The 22944-nt window shown below is 44.4% G+C and overlaps 1 protein-coding gene across 2 annotated transcripts in view; it reads left to right on the top strand.

Annotated features, from left to right (window-relative positions):
* The window catches only part of RCAN2 (regulator of calcineurin 2), a 264715-nt gene that overhangs the window by 226881 nt on the left and 14890 nt on the right, over positions 1 to 22944 (top strand). For both annotated transcript variants that reach the window (XM_040643556.1, XM_040643557.1), the window contains 2 exons: positions 13067 to 13240; positions 17153 to 17324. In XM_040643556.1, coding sequence (XP_040499490.1) covers positions 13067 to 13240; positions 17153 to 17324 — 346 coding nt within the window. The remainder of the gene's footprint in view (positions 1 to 13066; positions 13241 to 17152; positions 17325 to 22944) is intronic.

Here is a 22944-nt window from a genome sequence, read left to right as displayed (position 1 = left end):
CACTCATCATAACTCTACAAATGTTTTGATGAACGTAAAAAGTTGAAAACAGCTAATCCCGAAGAAGAGCCCTGCTAATTCCCAACAGCATAGTTCCATAGATCAGTGTAGCCACTGAGCTGGGAAGCTCTTATGCCTCAAACCGTCCAACCCATGTCTTCCAGTCTGGTGCTTCTCAAACTTAAATGGGATGCTGACCATCCGGGGATCTTGGGGAAATGCAGATTCTGAATCAGTGGGGCTCGGGGCCTTATGGGACTGAGGTACTGCTTATTTAACAAGCCCCTTGGAGCTGCCACTGTTGGTCTGTGGTCTATAGGTTGTATTTTCAGGATGACGTACAACACTTAGAACCCTGCCTGCACTTAGGAAGGTCTGTTAAGTGTTGACAATGAAGGCGATAACTTTCGTAACCCTTAAAAATTTATTCTGTCACTGTCTCATTCAGTTACAAAGTAGTGGCCCTTAGCAGAGAGAAAGTCTATAATAAGTGCGTGCCTTGCTGCTATGAGCAGCAGGCTGGCATGTTCAGACAGGATCCACCTATCAGCAGGACTGTCACGTCTTCCTAGGGTGCTGGGGACCACAGTTTTGGAATTACTGGTTCGGAGGCTCAGCCAACTGATGACCACATACACAGCATGCCCTGAACAGTCCTGATGTCGCAGTACAATCAGTAGCACTCTCCCTTCAAAGTGTCCTGGCTCCCGCAAGACATGGTATAGCGGATTCTCGTTATAGTGGACACCGATGACAAGTTACTGGCTTCATCCAGCTTGCATACTGCTCCCCAAACTTTCTGTCACAGGGAGAGAAGGGAATTCTCAAGCAAATCATTCTTCTTGGCTGACAATGGTTTTGGCCCTAAATCAGGCTATGTCCAACAATCCTGAACTTCTGTGTGTAAAACACACACACACACACACACACACACACACAAATGTGGGTATTGTGGGAACAAAACATACTTTCATTACTATGATGCTATCTGCAGCTACGTCTAGTCTGAAATGCCAATGTGAAGCTCCTATCCTTATGACAGGAGAAGCTTCTCTTCAGGTTCCATCCATCTCTCCTAGGAAGACACGAGAATTCTTCACACTGCTGCTGGTCTGTGAGATGTGCATGAGCAAAGTTGACTGAAGACCAAAGATGCGTCCATCTCATTGGGTGAGATGGAACAGAAGGGATAAAACCATATCAACCCAGCTTCTCTCTGCCCTCAGTGGGGTAGCCTAGAGGTTAAGATGAGAATGTCAGCTACCGGACCATCTGGGATGAAGTGGGCATTCTGTCACTGACTGGCTGGCCGCATAAGGGAAATGTGGAGTCTCTTTCAACCCATTTCTTCATCTGCCTCATGAGCTTTATTGTCAGATTGAAATGTATTGTCATAGGGACGGGGCTTAGAGAGCGGGACCGGCTGTTTCATAAGCGTCCAGGTGAAAATGTAATCACGGTGCAAAATTGCAATCCCAAATCCTACAGCTACAGCCGCAGAGTTGGTGCTGTTTTTAGTAGATCCCTTTCAGCCATGATCGGCGTTGACTGTCCTGTTTCAATCTGGGAAGCCTTCACTCAGGTAGTTTGTCTTCCAAATTTGTAGCGGATTGAAACAATCATTTTAGTTTCAAATCTCAAGGAATTTGAACATGAGGGATTTAATTTTATGTAAGGTTTTATCATTAACAAGTATTCTTTTTATGTCATTACATAAAGAACAGAGAGAAGAGAAGCTAAATAAACAGGAAAAAGTGTAATTGAGAGGAGGAAGAAGAACAGTGAAGAGGACCATTAGGAGCATAACAAACTACATTTTCTTTCTAGATTTAAAGATTGAGTCATAAAAAAGTTGCTCATGTCTGCATCTCAAAGGAATGCAAATGCCATTTCAGTTTCATGGGAAAAATAAGTTGAGGATACCATGCCGCCTTTGAAAAGCTTGCTTTGGTCGTATGCCAAATGGTAAAATGAATGGATTAAATTTTAAAGTGCTTGTCTTCAGAAGGGTGCGATATGGACCATATTTAGGATTTAGCCCTTTAATTTAACATTAAACACACTAAAAATGTCCTCATCAATTATTGACCACCCTATATTAAAACAGAAGCTTCAGTTCAATCTGGGGAAGACAGAACACTACTTGTTTTCAGAAGTACATTTCCTACGTCTTCCAGTTACAACACCGTATGGCATTCAGGAAAGGGATCATTTCCAAAATCGGTCTCTGAGCTGGTGGGACACTTTGTTCCGTGTGCATCCGCCGGCCCATGACCGTAGTGTAGAATTCAAATAAAATATAGTCAGTGGAGCATATCGCCAGGAAAACAAACGCCGTAAGAAACACGTAAGAGCTGACCCTTAAAATAATAGCATCTCAAATCTCATTTGTGTCGCATATTCCTCAATTCTATAAGTATTTAAAACAGTTACGGGTGTGCCGCAAGGCCAGGCCTAGAGAAGGAAATAGGGCTGAGGATCAACTATCCTTTTTGTCCTCTTTTTTCTCAGTCCCCCAATATGGCTTGCCTTAGAGGGGACATCAGATTCCTAGGACTATAGAGATGCTTTGATCATGGCTGCTCTCCTGCCTGGAACAAAAAGCTTCTTCAAAATCCCCCCCCACCACCACTCATTTCCACACGTCAATATGCCATCCATCTGTCACATACCATTTCTTCCCTGAAGTCTATCTTGACCGTGCGCGCACGTGTGTGCACACACACACACACACACACACACACACACACTTTGATGACTCATTATTCTGAAAGGAGATTCAGAGTGTGTGAAATAACCAAAGGAAGTGGAGGCTAACCCCAAATGGAGGGAGGGTATGTCAGGGGAAGGGGTCAAGAAAGACTTCAGGGAAGAAGTGAGGACAATTTGACGTTCGCTTCTCTATTATAGGATGGGGAATCTTCACCCATGCATTTAGTACACATTTATTGATCTTATTGAAGGGTGACTTTGAAGAAAAGAGAAAATTCACCAAAAACATGGGGGAGGAGGGGAGGTCTGTTCTCTCCACATTGCCTTGTTCATTTCATTACCAAGGGAGTCCTTCCCATAGTGCAGGGATCCTGCGTGGTACACAGTTGGCACTCAATAATGCATACCTGTGAAAAGGACACAAGGGTAAAAATGACACCATTTCTGCCCTTAAAGTTTCTATAGTCTAGTTAGGGAGGAAGCAATTACCCGAACTAGATCACTGTGTTGTTAGGAGCTCAGGGGAAGAACATCTTAACCTCCACGGGATTCAGGAGGGATTTCTCAGACATGACACCTAAGCTAGAGCTCGAGAGACCATCAGAAGTTACCTGATGGAGTGGAATGTACAGCACGATGACAGTAGTTAACAACGTGTATTGGTATACTTGAAAGTTGCGAAGGGAGTAGATCTTAAAAATTCTCCTCTCAAGAAAGGAAGTAGTAACTGGTTGAAGTGATCTATTTTAACTAAACGTATCATGGTGATCATTTCCCAGTCTATACATATATCACATCATTATGTTGAATACCTTGAAGTTGTTCCATGTTGGATGGACCAATTATATCTCAATAAAACTGGACAAAAGGAATATGGGAGTAAAAGTTACCTGAAGGAAAAGGGTGTCACTGGCAGAAGAAGGAGCAAGTGAGAGAAGGCCTGGAGATACAGAATCGCCTGCCTTGGGAAGCTGTGAGTGGGAGTTTGGCTCGTGTACAGGAGATGGCTTAGGGAAGGGGTAGAATATGAGATTAGTGGGGTGAGTGATGGCTGTTTTATAAAGGGCCTTCAGTGCTAAGCCAACCCGTGTTCTAAAAGCCGTGTGAAGGATTTTATACAGGAACTGTATAATCAGAATGTTGTCTTTTAGAAAGACCTCTCTTGCAGCATACTTTCGAAGTTGAGTCCAGAACCAAGTCTAGAGAGACCTAGTGCCATAATAGGGAGAGCTGTAGCCAGCTGAGACTTGGTGGAAGGGTGAAGGGTTGGAAGAACACAGGGCTTGTTGAGTGGTAGGATGTGACAGGGGTGTGGGCAGGCTGTGGGAGGGAGGGAGAGGGAAAATATCAGGTGACCCACGGCTTCCAGCCTTGAGCAGCTGGGGAGGTGGAGGCCATTCATGGAGAGAAAGGGGTAGCAGATTTAGACACCCCAGCGGAGAATTTGGCTTTGGAGCTATTAAGTTTAAGGCACCTATTGGATATCTCTAAGGAAATGTTCAGGAGACCGTGGAAGATGGGGAATAGAGTTCTGGAGATGGACTTGTCTGAAAGATCGTTGAAGTGTGTTAGAGGGACGAACGGAGCCAGACGCGAGGGGCTTAATGAATCTCTTATATATCTGAGCTTCAAATACTTTTGGCAGTGGCTGGCACCTTTGTCGGGTGCTCACTGTCTCTCTGAGCCCCGGCCCCTGCTGGTGGTACAGGATCTCCAAAGGGACCAACTGACAGCAATTACCCTTCTGATACTTCCTGCGAATTATTTACTTTACCATGCTGTTTTTGTAAAGAAAAACTTCTAAAGCTTAGTGGCCAAGAAAGAAATCATGATGGTTAGTTTGGACTCAATGTCTTAGATAGATAATGACCTCAGCAAAATCATACTCATATAATTAGACTTCATTTTATATGAAATATTACTCTGGGCATTCCTATAATTGCTCTTTACAGTCTCTAAGGATTAGATACAGGTCACAAGTATAGATCTTGATCTGGATAATTCAGCCCTCAGAAAGGATGAATACCCACCATTTGCATCAACATGGATGGAACTGGAGGGGATTATGCTAAGTGAAGTAAGTCAAGCAGAGAAAGACAATTATCATGTGGTTTCACTCATATGTGGAACATAGGCAATAGCACAGAGGACCGTAGGGGAAGGGAGGAAAATCTGAAGGGGGAGAAATCAGAGAGGGAGATGAACCATGAGAGACTAACTGAGGGTTTCAGGGGGGAGGGGGTGGGGGTATTAAGGAGGGCAGGTGTTGTGATGAGCACTGGGTGTCATACGTAACTATAATGAATCATTGAAAACTTCATCAAAAACTAATGATGTACTATACAGTGGAAAACTGAACATATTAAAAAAAATTTTAAATATACTAATTCACCTGATGTTCAGGAAAACCCTGTAACATAGAGACTTATTATTCTATTCCCATTTTACAGATATGGAGACTGAGGTGTCAAATACGTCAATCAGTTGCTCAGGTTTGCACAAATCCTGGGTTCAGGATTTGGACTAGGGAGTGTGGCTTTAGAGTCTGTGCTACTAACATGGCCTTATGCTTTATCAAATAGATAAAACAATATTTAAATGAATCTAAAATGCAATTCCTGGTCTTACAAGCTGTAAAAGAGGCTGTGCATTTCATCAATTACACATGCACAATTAGAGCTACTGTCTGGTCAGGGCTGGGGGCAGCCGTAGGTGCTTTTGCAGATTAATGATCAAAGGAGGGGAGTTGATGGCCCAGAGAAGGAAGAAGCTGTCATTCACCCTCAGGAAATGCCCTGAACTAAGGCAGCCATTGATGCTGTACGATGAAATGGGGCAGCTCTGAAAGGATCATTAGAGCCTTCCTTTGTATTTAAAAGCATGCAGATACGTCCAATTCGTGGCATGTAACAGAGTTCTGTGCTCGTAATTACTCTCTCAGAGGTCTGGGGTAAGCCAGGCAAACTCCCCGCCCCTAACACTTGTGGGGGTGCCCGTTCCCACTCTTCCCTAGGTATTCAGAGACCCCCTTGGATACTTACAAGTATCCTGCAGCAGGCAGGGAGCATGTAGGCATCCACAAATGGTATCTTGCTTGGTACAGGATCCATACCCCCCTGGGCACTCTTGGTGGGGGCAGGGTGACCCACCAGAACAAGCCCTGGGTGCAGGTGCTCCAAGGGTCTCACTTGCCCAAAGGGTGGGCATTTGCTGCACAGAGTTAGACCCAGCGAAGGTCCTAGGCACGTAGACAGTGCGTCCGGGAGGTTTCTCTCTGAGTCCACTCATCAAGCCCTCATCATCCTTTATTGAACAGTTGCTGGGACAGGTTCCAAGCACCCAGTTTACCCGCTCCTCCTCCAGCCTCCGTCTTGGTTATTTACAAAATGGATTCTGGTGTGTGTGGCAGGGACAGCCTCAGCCTTCTCTATGATCCACGTACTGAAACTCTCCAGATCCGAGTTTCTTGCCTTTCATTCTGGTGATTCAAAACATTGAGGGAAAGGGTCCTCATGAGCTGAGAGTGAGACGAGCGGCATAGCTGTTTCAGCCGTCCTGTACACTGCAGCTCCAGACTTCTTTGTCATGGCCAGTATACTTGTCATTCTCTAGGCGTATTTCCTGGAAATTGAGTGACGTTTGAGCTTTAAGGTCCTCTTCGCATGAGGCTATACCCAGACCCTAGCAGGGCCCTGACAGTGTGTTTCACAGGGTCATATATTTTTTTTGCAAAATTTATAAAATTATTTCTTATGAATTTTTTGTCCTCATTAAAAAAATATTCCATTTTGGTGCCTCTTTTGTATTGTTTTGCCTAAAACGGGTGTCCCAAGTCATCAAAGCTTTAAGCTCCATAGAGCTGAGGTTGACCCCCGTTCAAGGATCATTCCAGTTTGTGGTCCCTGTGCATTTTCTTGGCTTAGAGGAGTTTGGGGGGGGGAGGGGTTTGTCTTTCCAGTTCTAAATGTGTGGATGGCAGCACAGTGAAATCAGGGAAATGGAGACTTCCTTCACGAGAATTGAGTAAACGCATGCTCTTGCATAGAAACATTATCCAGCCACCGTGGGCTTCAAGGGTCGGAACGAAAGAACAGACCGGAACACAGGCCATGGAACGTGTTCAGCTGAGAGAAGCCAGTGATGAGGTTTTAGGGCAAAGTGGGTCCTTTTGGAGTTTGGAGCTGACTTCTCGGTCTTCGTCTCTCACAAGGACTCCACTGAGAAGGGAGAAAGGCTTTTATACCTTCACCAGCGAATTCTCTTCTCCCAAAGCAGTCATGTGACGTGAGGTCTGTCCACTTCTTTTATCGTAAAGAAGGGGTGAAAGCCTCCTTTTCATCGTGATTTTCTATTTAGGTAACATCAGGACCACAAAAGAAAGCGTGATTTCATACAAATGTGCCTGGCCTGAGAAATCTTGACAGGTTAAAAATCCAGATGTAAAAATCTACCGCCCCCCGCCCCGCACGCCTGGTACCCCTTTCCCCCAAGCGGTCTGCGTTAGTGCAGATCAATCAATAGCAGTCCTTCTGACAGGAGGCCCTCCTAAGCGGCCTGTAAAATCCAGTGTGATCCCTAAACATGGGATTTGCCCCGGACTTGTCAGTAGAGCCCATCGAGAGGTGATAAACCGACATGAATTGTTTCATTCTTCAGCAGGTTCTGGGAGGTATTACCTGCCAGATAAGCTCCCTGTGATTTTGAGAGAAGCTGAATTTCTTATTAAGATAATTTATACCCAAGGGGACCATAAGTGAGACAATTGAAGCACGTATGAGGCATACAGATCGTTTGGAATGCAGATAGAGGCAGCGTCAGGCTTCCTAGCAGGTGTTTGGATCATCAAGGATAGCACTGTTCCTTCAGACGGACAAGGAAAGCTGGCCTTCTTAAGATTCTCACTAGACCTCTTGTTCTTCAACCCAAGCCAACTAAATCCTCACTTTCTCTGAGATGTTATGGTACCACAGTTCTCCAAGGATGGTCTACAGACTCCTACAAGTTCCCAAGATCATTCTCCATGAGGTCAAAACCATTTCCATAACAAGACTAAGACACTCTTTTCCTTTTCAGCTGTGTTGACATTTCCATCCATGGTGCAAAAGCAATGGTGGTTAAAATTGCTGCTACTGGGTATGAGTCAATGCAGGGCAGTGACCTACACCAGTATTACTTTTATTCCTTATAGCCGCACACTCACAGTTCAAAAGAAAAAAAAAAGGAAAAGAAAGAAAGAAAAATACCAATTTTACTTAATGCCGCTGATGAAGCCATAAAATGTATTAATTTTATTAACTCTGTATCTTTGAGCATATACCTTTTTTAATAATCTGCATAGCAAAATGGGAAGAACACATAAAGTACACTCCTGCAGCATCCCGAAATACAATATATGACTTGAGGAAACATTGGAGGCTGTTCTAAGCTGAACTAGAGATTTACTTTTCTTGCGGAACACCGTTTTTACTTGAAAGAACAACTAACAGACAAACTGTACTTATGCAGACTTAGTATTTGGCAGACATTGTCCCAAAAATGAATGAATGGGCCTGTTACTCCAAGGAAAATAAGTGGCAGTGTTTGTCGCCAATGATTAGGAAAGAGGGATGCCTGGGTGACTCAGTTGGATAAGCATCTGTCTTCAGCTCAGGTCATGATCCCAGGGTCCTGGGATCGAGTCCTGCATCAGGCTCCCCGCTCAGAGGGGAAACTGCTTCTCCCTCTGCCTCTGTCTGCCGCCCTCCCTGCTTGTGCTCTCGCTCTCTCTCTCTCTCTGACAAATAAATAAATAAAATCTCTAAAAAAAAAAAGGAAAAAAGGAAAGAACTTTCAAGCTAAAAGTAGAATTTTGGAAAACCTATATTTACCAACATGAATCTGACAGCCTTCCAATTTCTAAAGACTTTTCAATAATATATGTGGTAATATTAATGAATGTGATTTTTTATGCTGTGTAAAGAAACGTGTCAACATTTGGAAAAGCTGTATAACTCAAGGAACCACTATTTTTCAAATGACCAACGTGTGCCATTTCAGAATCGTGCATGCGTGAAAAAACCCAAAGGTGCAAAATAGATAAATAGATCTTAATATAATCAAATAAAAATGTTACTTGATTGTAGCTTCAGATTTAACATTGTAATATACTTGAAGAAACTTCCACTTGTCGAGTTTTGATGAAGTATCAAGAAAGGCGATTCACAAGGAATTTCACAACTGAGCCACCCAGGCGCCCCTTATTCACAAGGAATTTCAAAGAATATTTGAAAGGCTATTAAGTTACTCCCCCCTTTCCCAACCATATATTTGGGTGAGGGTCGCTTTGAGTCACACCCTTCGGACAGAATAGCATCGTGTAACAGATTGAACATAGAAACAAATGGGAGATTTCAGGTCTCTTCTAGCAAATCAGAAATTAAAGAGATTTGCAGAAATGTAAAAAAATGCCAATCTCACTAAATCACTTTCTTGTTTTGGGAAACAGTTATTTTTCGTAAAAATATTATTTTAACATAGAATGGGCTTATTATTATTACTTTTAAATATATTTATAAATGTATATTTTTTGAAGTTTCTGGTACAGTGAACACTGGTAGATGAAACCCACATTCACAAAAGTTCTTTAGGATTCTTCATAATTTTTAAGTGTGTGGCACAGTACGGAGACCAGAATTTGAGATCACTGCTGTGGAACTTTATTCAAACCAACGGTTACAAAGAGAGCTGTTGAGGACATGAGGAATTTATTGGGTTTGTGGGGTACCAGACTGGAGGAAGCTGGCAGCCAGAGGACCACAAAGTATCACTGTGTGTCTGGGGGGAACCGGAGCATTGAAAGCATAGATTTGCTCTCTAGGCAGGTGAGAGACCCCAACCTGTGGCTGGCTCTGTCTGTCCAGGTCGCTGTGCTGCCCCTGCCCCTAACCAATTTCATCTCCTATTCTGTTGCCTCTGCCAATGAAATGTTTATCATGTCATTAATGGAAGAAAATAGAGTTGGCCGGTGAATCCCCAGTTCTTGGCCAGCTGTTGCCCCCTGCCGCTACCAGTTCCCAAAAGACTTGTGCAGACCTCGAGGATAAGCCAAATAAATGTTAGCTGATAATGATGATGATCACTGTAGAATTTGTGAAAACCCTGGTCCCTGAGCTCTGGGCCACACCCCAGGTTTGGTGAAAGACCTCTTTTGATTATCAGCCTAAGCCCGCAACCAGGGGTATTAAAGAGGTTCCTGTGACTTGCCAACTCTAGCTTGATGCAGTAGCTGTCTGGGGCCCTCTTGGGAGGATCAGTGGAGAAAACAATTGTATTCAGTTACTGACATCTGCCAAAGCCTCCCAAAGAATGCACGTAGACCCAAGCCCAAAGCTAGGACTCCTTGATTTTTTTCCCCCTAATCCAGGCTCTTGAGGCCAAAAAGCTCTGAATGACTGAGATGTGAGGCATAAAGAAGAAATAAAAAATGCAAACGAGGGATTAGTCAAAGGAAAAGAACACCTCCCCTCCAGGGCTAGTCTCCATGCCCACGCTCAGGCCCTGGGGATGGAATGGGAAAGTGAAACTGGCAGTGGAAAAATATAGAGCTACAGAGACACAAGAATTTTGTCCAAAGAAATATAAATATTTCTGTAAAGAAATAAAAGCTTTTAATCTCTTCATTCCTTCCATTCCTGAAAATTTCCCCAGATTAATTAAACCATCAACTATGGTATGACCAGCTGAGGGTACTACCATTGTGAGGAACCAGAAAACATTGTCTTTACCAGGACTCCTATTCAGGAAAGCACAATACTGTTGGGAAATAATTCCTTAATGAACCCGCTTGGAGTGGTGGTGGAGGCCCCAGGCCCACCAGTTGGCTGATCCCAAGGCTTGAGAGATGAAGGAAAAACTACCCAAGGAATAGATAAGGAAAGACTCTCGTTTTGATCTTGAAAGGGAAAGGGAAATAAGAACACAGGCTGGAAAGGGGAGAAAGAACCCCTCAAGTCTCCATGAATGTCATGAAACTTAAAAAAAAAAAAAAAAAACCAGAAAAACACTTGCTCTGAATGTGTCATTTGTGGTTCTGGACTGGATAGATAGGGTATAAAGAGAAAGAACCAGGACTCAAAAATGGGAAGAACTACAGGCATGCCCTGAAGAATCTCAAAAATGGCCCAAGCATTTGGAAGGGTCACGGGCCATGGACTCTGGGGTCTAAGACATGTTCGTCTGGGTGCCCAACAGACAAGGAGGCCTTCTCTAACGTCAGGGTTCTTCTTCCTCTGCAACCCCAGAGGTCAGTGATGTTACAGCCCCCCGGCACGTTGCTGATTCTGCTCGATGTGGTCACACACGAGCCTTGGGTCAGTGTACTGCTCCCCGTCTCTGACTCCTGCCACAGCACCTCTCTCTCTCTCTCTCTCTCTGTCTCAGTCCAGCAGTGTAAATCCTTGTATAGTGGAAAGCATCTCATATGCAGGGTCACAAGGACTTTGGCCTGGTGGTGGCTCTGCCTCTACCTGCCCATGTGACCATGGTGGGTCCTTGTCTCTTCAGACTTCAGAATCTTGATTTGTAAAACGATAGAGGTGAAGAAGGAAAAGCTTAACTATCCCGAAGGTCCCTTACGAATCAAAATTCGGTGAATCTTGCCGCAGCTTCGTGCATCCTCGTTCCCACCTATACTCACACTTACGATACACCTTTCATTGTAGAAATAAAAGAATCAGGGTTTGTTTGTTTGTTTGTTTAAATAGAAGTTATTTATTTGCTTAGTAGCAATTTCTCCACTGAGAACATATATTAATCTAACATGCACTGGTTTTGTTACTTATAACAAGAATTTTTTTAAAGCTATGAGGGGGGGCGCCTGGGTGGCACAGTGGTTAAGCGTCTGCCTTCGGCTCAGGGCGTGATCCCGGTGTTATGGGATCGAGCCCCACATCAGGCTCCTCTGCTAGGAGCCTGCTTCTTCCTCTCCCACTCCCCCTGCTTGTGTTCCCTCTCTCGCTGGCTGTCTCTATCTCTGTCAAAAAAAATAAATAAAATCTTTAAAAAAAAATAAAGCTAAGAGGAACCAGACAGATGGTTAATATATATGTATTAATAACATTAATAATATTATACACAGACATCTATATACTCAATACTCTAATTTTCCTTATATGCCTTCCCCCAGCCTTATGGGCATTCTCTTATTTGTGTCTGTGTCTGCCTCTCATAATAGATTGTTAGACCATTGAGAGTCGGAACATAATGATACTCATCTCTGTATCCTCCTTAAGCCCAGAGACCATGCCTTATATAAAGTGAGCATTTAATAGAGATTTGTTTAGTTGAATTGAAGTTGTACCGAATCAAAATTTTTTAATGATTGCTTTGTGCTGTGATAGGTTTTAGGTTATGCTGGGGGAATAACAGTCTCCAGATCTCAGGGGTTGAATGCAATAGAGGCTTGTTTGTTGTTTTTTGTTTTCCTCTCCAAGGCAGAGTCAACGACAGGATGTGTGGGAGTAGGGAGAAAGATGTTTCTGCTCCACGCAGCCACTCAGGGGCCCAGGCTGAGGAGAATCCTGCTTCTAAATGGTTTATCATCTGGAATACATGGCATTTTCAGAGAAAGAGAAAAAATTCTTAAGGGCTTTTTCTTGCCTTCTGCACACATTTCATGAACCAGGACTAATCACATGGCACGATCTGTGCAGTGCCACCAAGACTGATAATCGCTAATAATATCTCTCACATACTTTACTCGATAGCGCTAATATTTTGGCAATAATGGACTTCTTTAAGACTCTTATGACAACTATGATCCCTCTCTCCAGAAAAAAAATACATATACATAGAAACTTACTCAACATTTTGCATAATTTCCAGGATTTTTATGCATTTCAAACCCCACTGGCTCTCCTCTACAGATCTCAGGACCCAGGTTATGAGTCCTTCCACTGAATCCACAAGCATGTTTAACACCTGGTAACAGACCAACCAATGGAAAAAAAAAAAAAGACATTACTAAGAGGAAATCAGAGAGGGAGACAAACCATAAGAGACTCTTAACTCTAGGAAACAAACAGGGTTACTGGAGGGGAGGGGCGTGGAGGATGGGGTAATTGGGTGATGGGCATTAAGGAGGACACGTGATGTCATGAGCACTGGGTGTTATATGCAAGTGAGGAATCATTGACCTCTGCATCTGAAACTAGTAATATACTATAGGTTAATTAATTGATTTTAAATTTAAAAAATACATTACTAGCGTTCTGTTTTATGTCGAGAACAGCCTATTTGTTTACTTAGTTATTTATGTCGGATCAGGCATCGTGCAAGATACATGACCAATGGATTTTCCTCTGTTTGTTTTTATCAGGAAAAATTTGAGGGTCTGTTTCGGACTTACGATGACTGCGTGACGTTCCAGCTGTTCAAGAGTTTCAGACGTGTCCGAATAAACTTCAGCAATCCCAAGTCTGCAGCCCGAGCCAGGATAGAGCTTCATGAAACCCAGTTCAGAGGGAAAAAATTAAAACTCTACTTTGCACAGGTAAGGTAGTTCTTGCTCCATATTATCTTTTGCTTTTTAAAAGTATAAATGGAGCCCTTTCTACTTTCAGGCTGGTTTGTAGTCTAAAATTAGTTCACGGAGAAATAAACCTACACCATGGATTCCCAGGCAGGGACATCAAAGAGGTTTAGAAAGCAGGCTCTGAGGGCCATCAGCCTGGGCTCTCACCTGGGCAAGTTTCCTGGGCCTCAGTTTCCTCACCTGTAAAAGGAGGAGGAGGATACACACCCCAGACTGTTGCTGGGAGGATTAAATGAACTGTCGTGTGTTCAACTGCCTGGCATTTGGTAAATGCACAGTGAACACCAGCTGGGGGTTGTAGTAAGAATGGTCTGTTCACAGCTACTCCTAAACTTCCTAGCAGGGTTATGGTTAAAATTTCAGTTATATCCTAGTTTCAGTGGACTGTATACCTTTCCAATGACTCCTATCCATGAGAAAACATGACAAACATGTGGAAATCAATTCTGTGTTTTATTTCATCCAGAAATAAATACTGGCTATTCCAAAAGGGAATGGGCAATTCTTGGCAATGCTCACAGAGTCCGCAGCAATAGAAAAATCAATGTCCTGGGGCGCCTGGGTAGCGCAGTCGGTTAAGCATCTGCCTTCGGCTCAGGTCATGATCCCGGGGTCCTGGGATCAAGTCCCGCATTGGGCTCCCTGCTCTGTGGGGAGCCTGCTTCTCCCTCTGCCTGCTGCTCCCCCTGCTTGTGCTTGCTCTCTCTCTCTTTCTCTGACAAATACATAAAATCTTAAAAAAAAAAAAAAAAAGAAAATCAATGTCCTAGTATTAGTTCCATCAGTGTCTTCCCTTCATCATTAGATATCTTGATCCATCTCTTACTGGTCAGTAACCATTGTTCCCATCTTTGAACTCTACAAAGATGACACAGTGAAGAAACATAGACTTTGCTTCTTTTTAAAGCTGAGTAGTATTCCATCGTATGTAGATGCCACATTTTCTTTACCCATTCATCAGTCGATGGACATTTATGTCGTTGGCTGTTGTGAATAGTGCTGCAGTGAACACAGGAGTGTTAATATTTCTTCAAGAGCCTGATTTCGGTTCTTTTGGATAAATGCCCAGAAGTGGAATTGCTCAATCAGATGGTGGTTCTTTTATTTTTTGGAAGAGTGTCCATATTGTTTTCTATAGCGGCTGCATCGTTGTGCGTTCCCATCAACAGTGTACAAGGGGTCCGATTTTTCCACATCCTTGCCAACGCTTGGTCTTTTATTTATTTATTGGATTTTGATAATACCCATCCTGACAGGTGTGAGGTGATATCTCACCGTGGTTTTGACTTGCATTTCCCTAATGCTTAGTGACCTAAATATTTTTCATATACCTGTTGGCTGTTTATGTATCTTCTTTGGAGAAATGTCTATTTGAGTCCTTAGATCATTTTTTAACTGAGTTATTAGGTTTTATTTTGTTTTTGTTTGGTGGGATTTTTTTTTTTTTTTTTTTTTTTTTTTTGGTGGGTTTTTTTTTTTTTTTTTTTTTTTTTTTTTGCTTTTGAGTCATAGGAATTCCTTAACTCTTTATCCTATATATGGATAAGGAGATAATCTAAACCTCTATATGGTTTGTAAATATTTTCTCCCATTCGCAGATTGCCTTTTCACTGTGTTGATCATTTCTTTTGCTGTGCAGAAGACTTAGTTAGATGTAGTCCTGCTTGTTTATTTTTCTTTGTGTTGCCTGTGCTTTTTGTGTCATATCTATTAAAACATTGCCAAGGTCAATGTCATGAAGATTTCCACTATATTTTCTTCTGGGATTTTTGCTGTTTCAGGTCTTAGTTTTGTGTCTTTAATCCATTTTGAGTTAATTTTTGTATATGGTCTAAGATAAGGTTTCAATTTCATTCCTTTGTATGTGGATATCCAGTTTTCCCAACACCATTTGTTGAAGAGAATATCCTTTCCTCATTGCGTACTGTTAGCACGCTTGTTGAAGATCAGTTGACCCCATGTGTGTGGGTTCATTTCTGAGCTCTCTATTCTATATGCCCATTGGTCTATGTGTCTGTTAATGCCAGTACCATACTATTTTGCTTACTCTAGCTTTGTAATATATTTTTAAGTCAGGAAGTATGATCTTCTTCTTTCTCAAGATTGATTTGGATATTTGTGGTCTTTTGTGGTTCTACATGAATTTTAGAATTGTTTTTTTACTATTTCTGTAAAAAAAAGAAAAAAAGCCATTGGGATTTTGGTAAGGAATGCATTAAATCTGCAGATTGCTTTGGATAGTACAGACATTCTGCAATGGATGAACCTTGAGGACATGATGCTAAGTGAAATATACACCAGTCACAGAAAGACAAGTATTGCATGATTCCACTTATATGAGGGATCAAAGATTGTAACATTCATAAAACCTAAGAGTAGAATGGTAGTTGCCAGGGACTAGGAAGAGGGGGAAATGATGAGTTCCTAATCAACAGGTATACATTTCAGTTAAAGTAGGTGAACGTGCTTTAGAGATCATCTGTACGACGCTGTACCTGTAGTCAACAATAATATGCTGTAGACTTAAAAATTTGTTAAGAGGGTAGATCTCTTGGGGCGCCTGGGTGGCTCAGTTGGTTAAGCACCTGCCTTCGGCTCAGGTCGTGATCCTGGGGTCCTGGGATCGAGCCCTCTGCTCAGCGGGGACCCTGCTTCTCCCTGCCCCTCCCCCTGCTTGCGCACTCTCTCTCTCTCTCTCAAATAAATAATTAAATAAAATCTTTTAAAGGAAAAAAAGGGTAGATCTCTTGTTAAATGTTCTTAGTAAAATAAAATAAAATAAAATAAAATAAAATATAAATAAAATCTAAAAACTAAGAACATAGACTTTAGCCTTAGACCCATGTTTGAATCCCATGCTGCTAGTAACTGTGTTGCTTGTAGAAAGCTCAGTTTTTATCTACTGAAACCCCACCTGTTTCCTTAAAAAGTTAAACAGAGTTACCATCTGACGCAGCAGATACCCACTCCTAGGTGTGTACCTAAAAGACTTGAAAAGAGAGCTCAAACAAATACCTGTACACGTATATCCACGCTGGTACTACTCGCAGGAGCCAAAAGGAAGAAACAATCCAAATGTCCACCAGTGGATGACCAGATAAACCAGTCGTGGTCCATCGCTCACTGGAATGTTATTAAACCATACAAAGGGTTGAAGTCCCCGTGGGCACTACAACCTGGGTGAACCCTGTACACGTTACGCGAAGTAAAAGAAGCTGGACACAAAAAAGGTCACGTATTTTCATTCCGTTTCTGTGAAATGTCCAGAACAGGCAAATCCATAGAGACGGAAAGCAGATTGGTGGTTGCCAGGGTCGGACTAGAGGCAAAAATGGAAGAGTGTTTCATGGGCACAGGGTTTCCTTTGGGGCAACACAAACACTTTGCATCCAGGCAGAAGTGGTGATTGCACCACACTGGGCATGTACTCCGTGCCACTGATGGTTTAATTTCATGTGATGTGAAGGTCACCTCAAAAGAATGAGAGAGAGAGAGGAAGGAAGGAAAGGGAGCTAGGAGTCTGGGGACCAGCAGCCTCAGCCTCCCTTGGGAGCTTGTTCGCAATGCAGATTCCTGGGCCCCACCCCAGCTGAGCTGAATCAGACACTCCAGGGCTGGGGCTCCACGGTCTGTGCTTTTGTAAGCTGTCCAGGTCATCACGATGCACGCTACAAGTCGAGAGCCGCCGTTTTAAGGATGAGACAGGATAACTGAGCATATGGTGGGTGGTAAGCAGTGATTATTATGATAGCCTGGTTCACTGGTTCATTTGTCACAGGCTGAAAATGAGACTCTGCACCTTCGGGTCCCAACACGGCCCATCGGAGGCCCTAATGAATATTGTGTCTTCGTTTCTCCTCTGTTTGAAAGGTTCAGACTCCAGAGACAGACGGTGACAAGCTGCATTTGGCGCCGCCGCAGCCCGCCAAACAATTCCTCATCTCACCCCCGGCATCTCCTCCCGTTGGCTGGCAGCCCATCAGCGATGCCACGCCAGTGCTCAACTACGACCTCCTCTATGCCGTGGCCAAACTAGGACCAGGTAGGCTCTGTGACTCCTTTGGAAAATAAACGTTGTCAGCAACCTAGAAAAGCCTCACGGGATGAACAGCCTTGAAATCGGGGGCTCATGGTAACATGTGCATTTCTAATGGGTTTATTGCTATGTGTGGACGGCGAGAGGGCTGATGGATGAGAAAGAACCAGCCTCCGACTTTGTCCTTGTTTAACAGCAATTTGGGAACCAGGATTAAATGTCTGTCCGTGCTGCTTCTGCACTACAATGCAGATGCTTTAAGATTAGAAAGAGCTACCTAATTCTTAGGGATTCCTCTCTATACCGCAAGGAATTTTGGTATGTTTTGTATATCCTGGTATACTCTGGTATATTATGGTATATTATGGTTTTCTCAGAATAGGCCAAATATGCTCTACCAGCTGGCACGAGGCTTCTGTGCTGTGCAACCTTCTTTTACTGCTGCCGTAGGAAAGCTCAGGAACCTTCTGAAACAAGACAGTCTTCCTGCCAAGGTGAAGCCTCTTGGTCTGCAAGAAGCTGATCACAGTAGCCTTTACCTTAAAAAAAAAAAAATCTTATGGTCACATTCCTCCAGTGTTGGTGTACGTGGCTCAGATTGTCTCATTTTCAGGGCAGTATAGTATTCCACTGGGCAAATATACCATCACACTTGATTCAGCCAGTTTCCTGTGTTGGACATTAAGACTGTTTCCAGTTTCTCGCCATTCCAATCAAAGCTACAGTTAACATCCTTATACAAATCTCCTGTGCACTGATCCGAAATTTCTTTACATTTGTACCTAGAAGTGATGTCATCCTCACTTTCAGCAGACATTGCCACCTCGCTGGAAAAATACTCCCACGTATTGTGATAGGTGAAATGAAATGAGGTCGCTTATGTCAAGGTTTTTTGTTGTTTTTTTTTTTAAAGATTTTATTTATTTATTTGACGGAGACAGAGACAGCTAGCGAGAGAGGGAACACAAGCAGGGGGAGTGGGAGAGGAAGAAGCAGGCTCATAGCAGAGGAGCCTGATGTGGGGCTCGATCCCGGAACGCCGGGATCACGCCCTGAGCCGAAGGCAGACGCTTAACCGCTGTGCCACCCAGGCGCCCCTGTCAAGGGGTTTTAAAATGGAGCTAGAAGGCCCATAAAAGAGATGGGATTTGGGCATGTCCTCACCCGGTAGGACCATGAACTTTTGAACTGGGCCCAACCACATATGATGATATTCCAAGAACTCAGCCTGCAACTCTCTATACTAAGAGATTTTGCTTAGTGACAGCCTTAGCAACCAAACAGATTCAGCCAAGATAGTCTGCCACGAACACCCATCAAAATTGTTCGTAAACAACGTATACAAGCATTCCCTGAGGTCTTTAAAAATGCTCGATTTTTGTTCCCTGGGGTGAGGAGCACTGTTTGGTTTGCTGCCCACATCTGTGTTCGCCAAATTGCAATTCTGAGACCCTAAAGAACTGCTTTTGGTTTTTATTGGCTCAGCCTCTTTTTTCCGTTGATAGTATTTTGCCTGTATTAAAGCAAGAGGAGAAATGGTGGGAAGTGCTGGGCCTGCAGGCAGGTGCAACTGAGGTCTTAGGCACTGTGGGTCTGAGGGTACATAATGCCCATTGTGTCTATTCCACTAGGTGTTCTCCTGGTGTGAGAGGGGGCTTTAAAAATACAATCCCAATGCCCAGACTGCACCCTAAAGGATTCTGATTTAATTGATTTGGGTCAAGTTCAAGCATTAGTATATTTTAAAAGCTCCCCAGAATTCTCAGGAGCCACCGGTGGCCAAGTGATAAAGAGCAGCGATGACAGATGTACGAGTTTTTAGCAGTATTTCGTAGTGTGCTCCGGAAGACGCTTGCCCCAGACTCGCCCACCCCAGGAGTCTGCCGTTTTAATCATCACACGTGATGACTCTCATACCCACGGAAATTTGAGGAGCCTGGTTATTAGGGCGACCCCTCTTAGGGTGACCACACCAGAACAGTGGTTCACCCAGGACTGAAGGCTTCCTGGGAACGTTCAGTGCCAAACACAGGAAATTCCCAGGCAAACCAGGAAGAGAGGGCTCCCTGGTGGGTCCTCGGATGAGGATGAGGCTGGTCTGAGGAATAAGCTCTCCCTGCAGAGAATGGCTGTGCCATGTGGCCCGAAAGTTAAATTCTAGCACTCCCGACAGCAGGCTGCCTGGGGTTTCTTTCTAATTGCCGTCAAGGCACTCAGCATCCCAGCAGCCTTTGCAGTGGCCATGGGTTCCACCCTCAAAGAGCCGCTGTGAGAAGCAGTAGGTGCCTGGCTAAGAGGAACTGAGGGAAGAAGCAATATAATAATAAGAGGTATTCGTGAAACATGATTTCTTTGAAAGCCTCGTCCACATACAGGAATCAGGACTCAACGTACCTCCCATGCAAAGAGCCATGTCTGTGATATGAGTAAATGTGAAGTATATAAAATAAGTTGGGTCTGCCCAGGTCAAGCCCTGTGAAAGCGTTTCCCATGGTAACTCAGGACACTCCAGAAGCAGGCACGCACAGCCCCGGATGGACCGACTGAAGCCAAGGGGCTCGGAGCTGCCAGCAGAAGTCTCCTGCACGGACCCTGATGAGAACACGTTTGAACACCTGGTACAGTTGCTCAAATACCAGGAAATGGAGCTTCAGAGAATCTCTAAGGTCTTGGCTGGAGGGCGTAGGAGTCCCTGGCCAGCCTGCATTTTTCAGGAGGCGGAACTGAGAGGCCCAGACAGGGGAGAAGTCACTTGCCCAGGCTTCCAAGGCAGTGCTCTTGCTCCTTCCCTGTGTATAAAGGAGGCCCAGGCCAAGTCAGATGTCCTGACCGTCAGATCCCAGCCGGCCTCAGGTGCGCTCCCTTGGAGCCAGGAATCCGGTAAATGCAAATCATTTTCTCTAAAATGGGAAAGAGAATTCATGTGTAATTCCTGTTCACAAAGCTTGATGCAGAGACAAGGTGAGGGCGGGTCTCGGATACCCTCACTGGCTGATGGAGTCCCGGGTCTGGAGGACACTGCCAGGGTGGGTGTGATCTGGAGCTGATGGGGGCAGGAGGAGTGAGGGGAGTAGGAGTTAGGCCTCAGAAGGGAGGCTTACAGAGCCTGGCACGGGGGAGGGAGGAAGGAGGAACGAAATGGTCTTCAGGAGGCAGAGAAAACAAGGGGGTTCTTTTGTGAGCTGTGACTAACTTACCGATGGTGCTGCTACCGTCTGAGCCTGGCTTTCCCTTACCCAGTAAACGTGCTCTGATGCACTCTGCCCTGTGGCGAGCACACAGAGAGCAATGGTTAATATTCCCATTTTACAGATCGGAACACTAAGCTGTGAGCGAATTTGCCCAAAGGGACACAGCTGGTTGGTGGCAGAGACAAATGTCAAACCTGGCTCTACTGACTCCCCCACGTGGCCAGATCCCGTGGCCTTAGAGGACACTGATGGCCTCGGGGGACGTGAGGCCTCCTCCACTGTGACCCTGGCAAAACATTTATCCTAACCCTGACTCGAGAGTTTTCTCTAACGCCACTGTGACTCGCAGAAAGCCAAACCCAGGTGTGGCAGGAGTGCAAATGAGGGCCTGTGCACTATGTGTGTAAGGGCAAAGAGCGAGGGTCTTCTGCTTTTGAAGCATGACTGATACTGTGTCCCGGGTGTGTTCTCTGAGATATCGTTCCCTCCATTCTTTGCCAGCAACTCGAGGCTGCTTCTCTTTATTTAGTTCTCCATTTGTCCTCTTCCTGTGTCCTTGAAGCTTCTTTACCCCACACAGATGGATGATCTGTAGCCAACAGTAGAGTTGAAAATATCACAGAGGCTCTATTAGAAGCCTGGGTGTCTGCAGCTGTTCCAGCCACGACAGTGAAGGAGCACAGCCACACCCCGTGTCCTTCCCATGCCCAACGGTCCCCCTCCCCACGTGGGGCCAGCGCAGGGACTTGCTTCTTCAACCTCCTCATGGCACTTTGCACAGATGCTCCCGCACTCCTCCTACAGTAGTTCGCTATTTTTCAACTCACTGTCTTCCCGATTTTTGGTACTGCCAGCACCTGGGAGCACCTTGCACATAGTAGATGCTCAATAAATATTAAACAAATGAACGCATGCGTGAATGAGTGAATAGATCAGCGCCATCAGCCTGCCTAGAGATGCGTTCTTCACCAGCAAATTGTTGCTTTCTTGTAGCTTTATCCAGCCTGAGTCAGGCAACACTAAATTAATGTTTTCTTCAAGGAGAGGACTTCGAGTGTTTCCGTTTGGGGGAAAAAAAAAAGATTTCGTGAGATTCATTTTTAATCCTTTGGCAGAAGCATTGCAGTAAGGAATTGTAAGTCATCCCATATTAAGGGATGGCTGCCTCAGTTCCGGAAGCGCAGAAACACAGTAACATCAGAGCAGAGAAAGCAACTCAAAGGGATGCGATTTGCTTCAGAGGAGTGACTAACACAGCTAAATTGGGAGAGCCGAGTGACTGAGAGGAGATGTGGGCATCGAAAGATGCTGAGCTAAAGTCAGTCTGAAGAAAGAGCGCCATGGAGCCTGGATCCAGGGCAAGATGGCGCTGGGGCGGAGTGAGGATCACCTCAGCAGACCAGCTGGCTCGCGGGAACGGCAACGTGCCCGGCCGCCCTGAAAGGCAAGGACGGGCATTAGCAAGACCCTTTCATAGAGGACACTTTCATGGAGGCTCCGCGGAGCAGGAGCAAAACAGGACTCCCCTTCTCTGGGAAAGGAAACTGGTGACCCTCTTCCAGACAGGAACGGCTCATGCTCCCTGGAGCTTCTGGAGAGGCTCTTGAAATAAGCATGGAGAGTGCAGTTACAGTGGAACCATGGTCAAACCCAAGCCTGTGGGATTCCTTTGAAATCCTTCCCAGGCTGTCATAACGCCTCTTATGACACAAGGGCCACATAACCCTGGAGAAGCAAGTCTGGTTCTATTTATTGCAGTGAAAACAAGTTTATACTCAGGAAAATGTGAGAGGCGCCATTTCAAGCATTCTTCATTGTGTCCCCGTGACTGTATGTTCTGTTTTGATCCAAACTAAGTGAAATAGATAAATTAGGGAAAAAATTTAAATAGAAACAAGGGTTAAAACATATACAGGGCTTATTGTGTGCCAGGCATTGTTTTGGACACCTTACTCTGTTATCTCCGTTAATGCTCACAGCGACTCTGTGAGACAGGAGTTGCTAGTCTCCTCATAGATACAGCTGGGGCATATGAGGCACAGAGTGGCTAAGTAACTTGCCCAAGGCTGCACAGCTGGTACGTTCAAATACGCTCCTTCAAAGGAAATTTTTAAAATGCAAAACAACTTACACGATGTGTTCCTCCACCTTTCATTTCTGTGCCTATCGGCACCCCCTGCAACACAGCCACTGGGTGAGGCTTTAAGGCCCGTTGAATGCTTTTCTCTGCTGCCCTGTGGGACACGGGGATCAGACTTTGCGTTCTGCTCTGCTTACAGGACAGTTACCGGCTCTGTCAAACAGAGGCTCTCTATATTGCCTTGAGTCCTCCTAGGGAATTTAGAGAAGCCCATCATCTAACAATCTAGACAAAAGAAGATGGGCTTTGACCAAGTGGAGGATGAATCGAATATTTATTTTGGTTTATTTTATAG

This window comes from Ursus maritimus, unplaced genomic scaffold, assembly GCF_017311325.1.
Source record: "Ursus maritimus isolate PB19 unplaced genomic scaffold, ASM1731132v1 scaffold_29, whole genome shotgun sequence".
NCBI classification, from domain to species: domain Eukaryota; kingdom Metazoa; phylum Chordata; class Mammalia; order Carnivora; family Ursidae; genus Ursus; species Ursus maritimus.
Note: the sequence above shows the minus strand (reverse complement) of the source record. Positions and strands in the feature narration are given on the sequence as shown.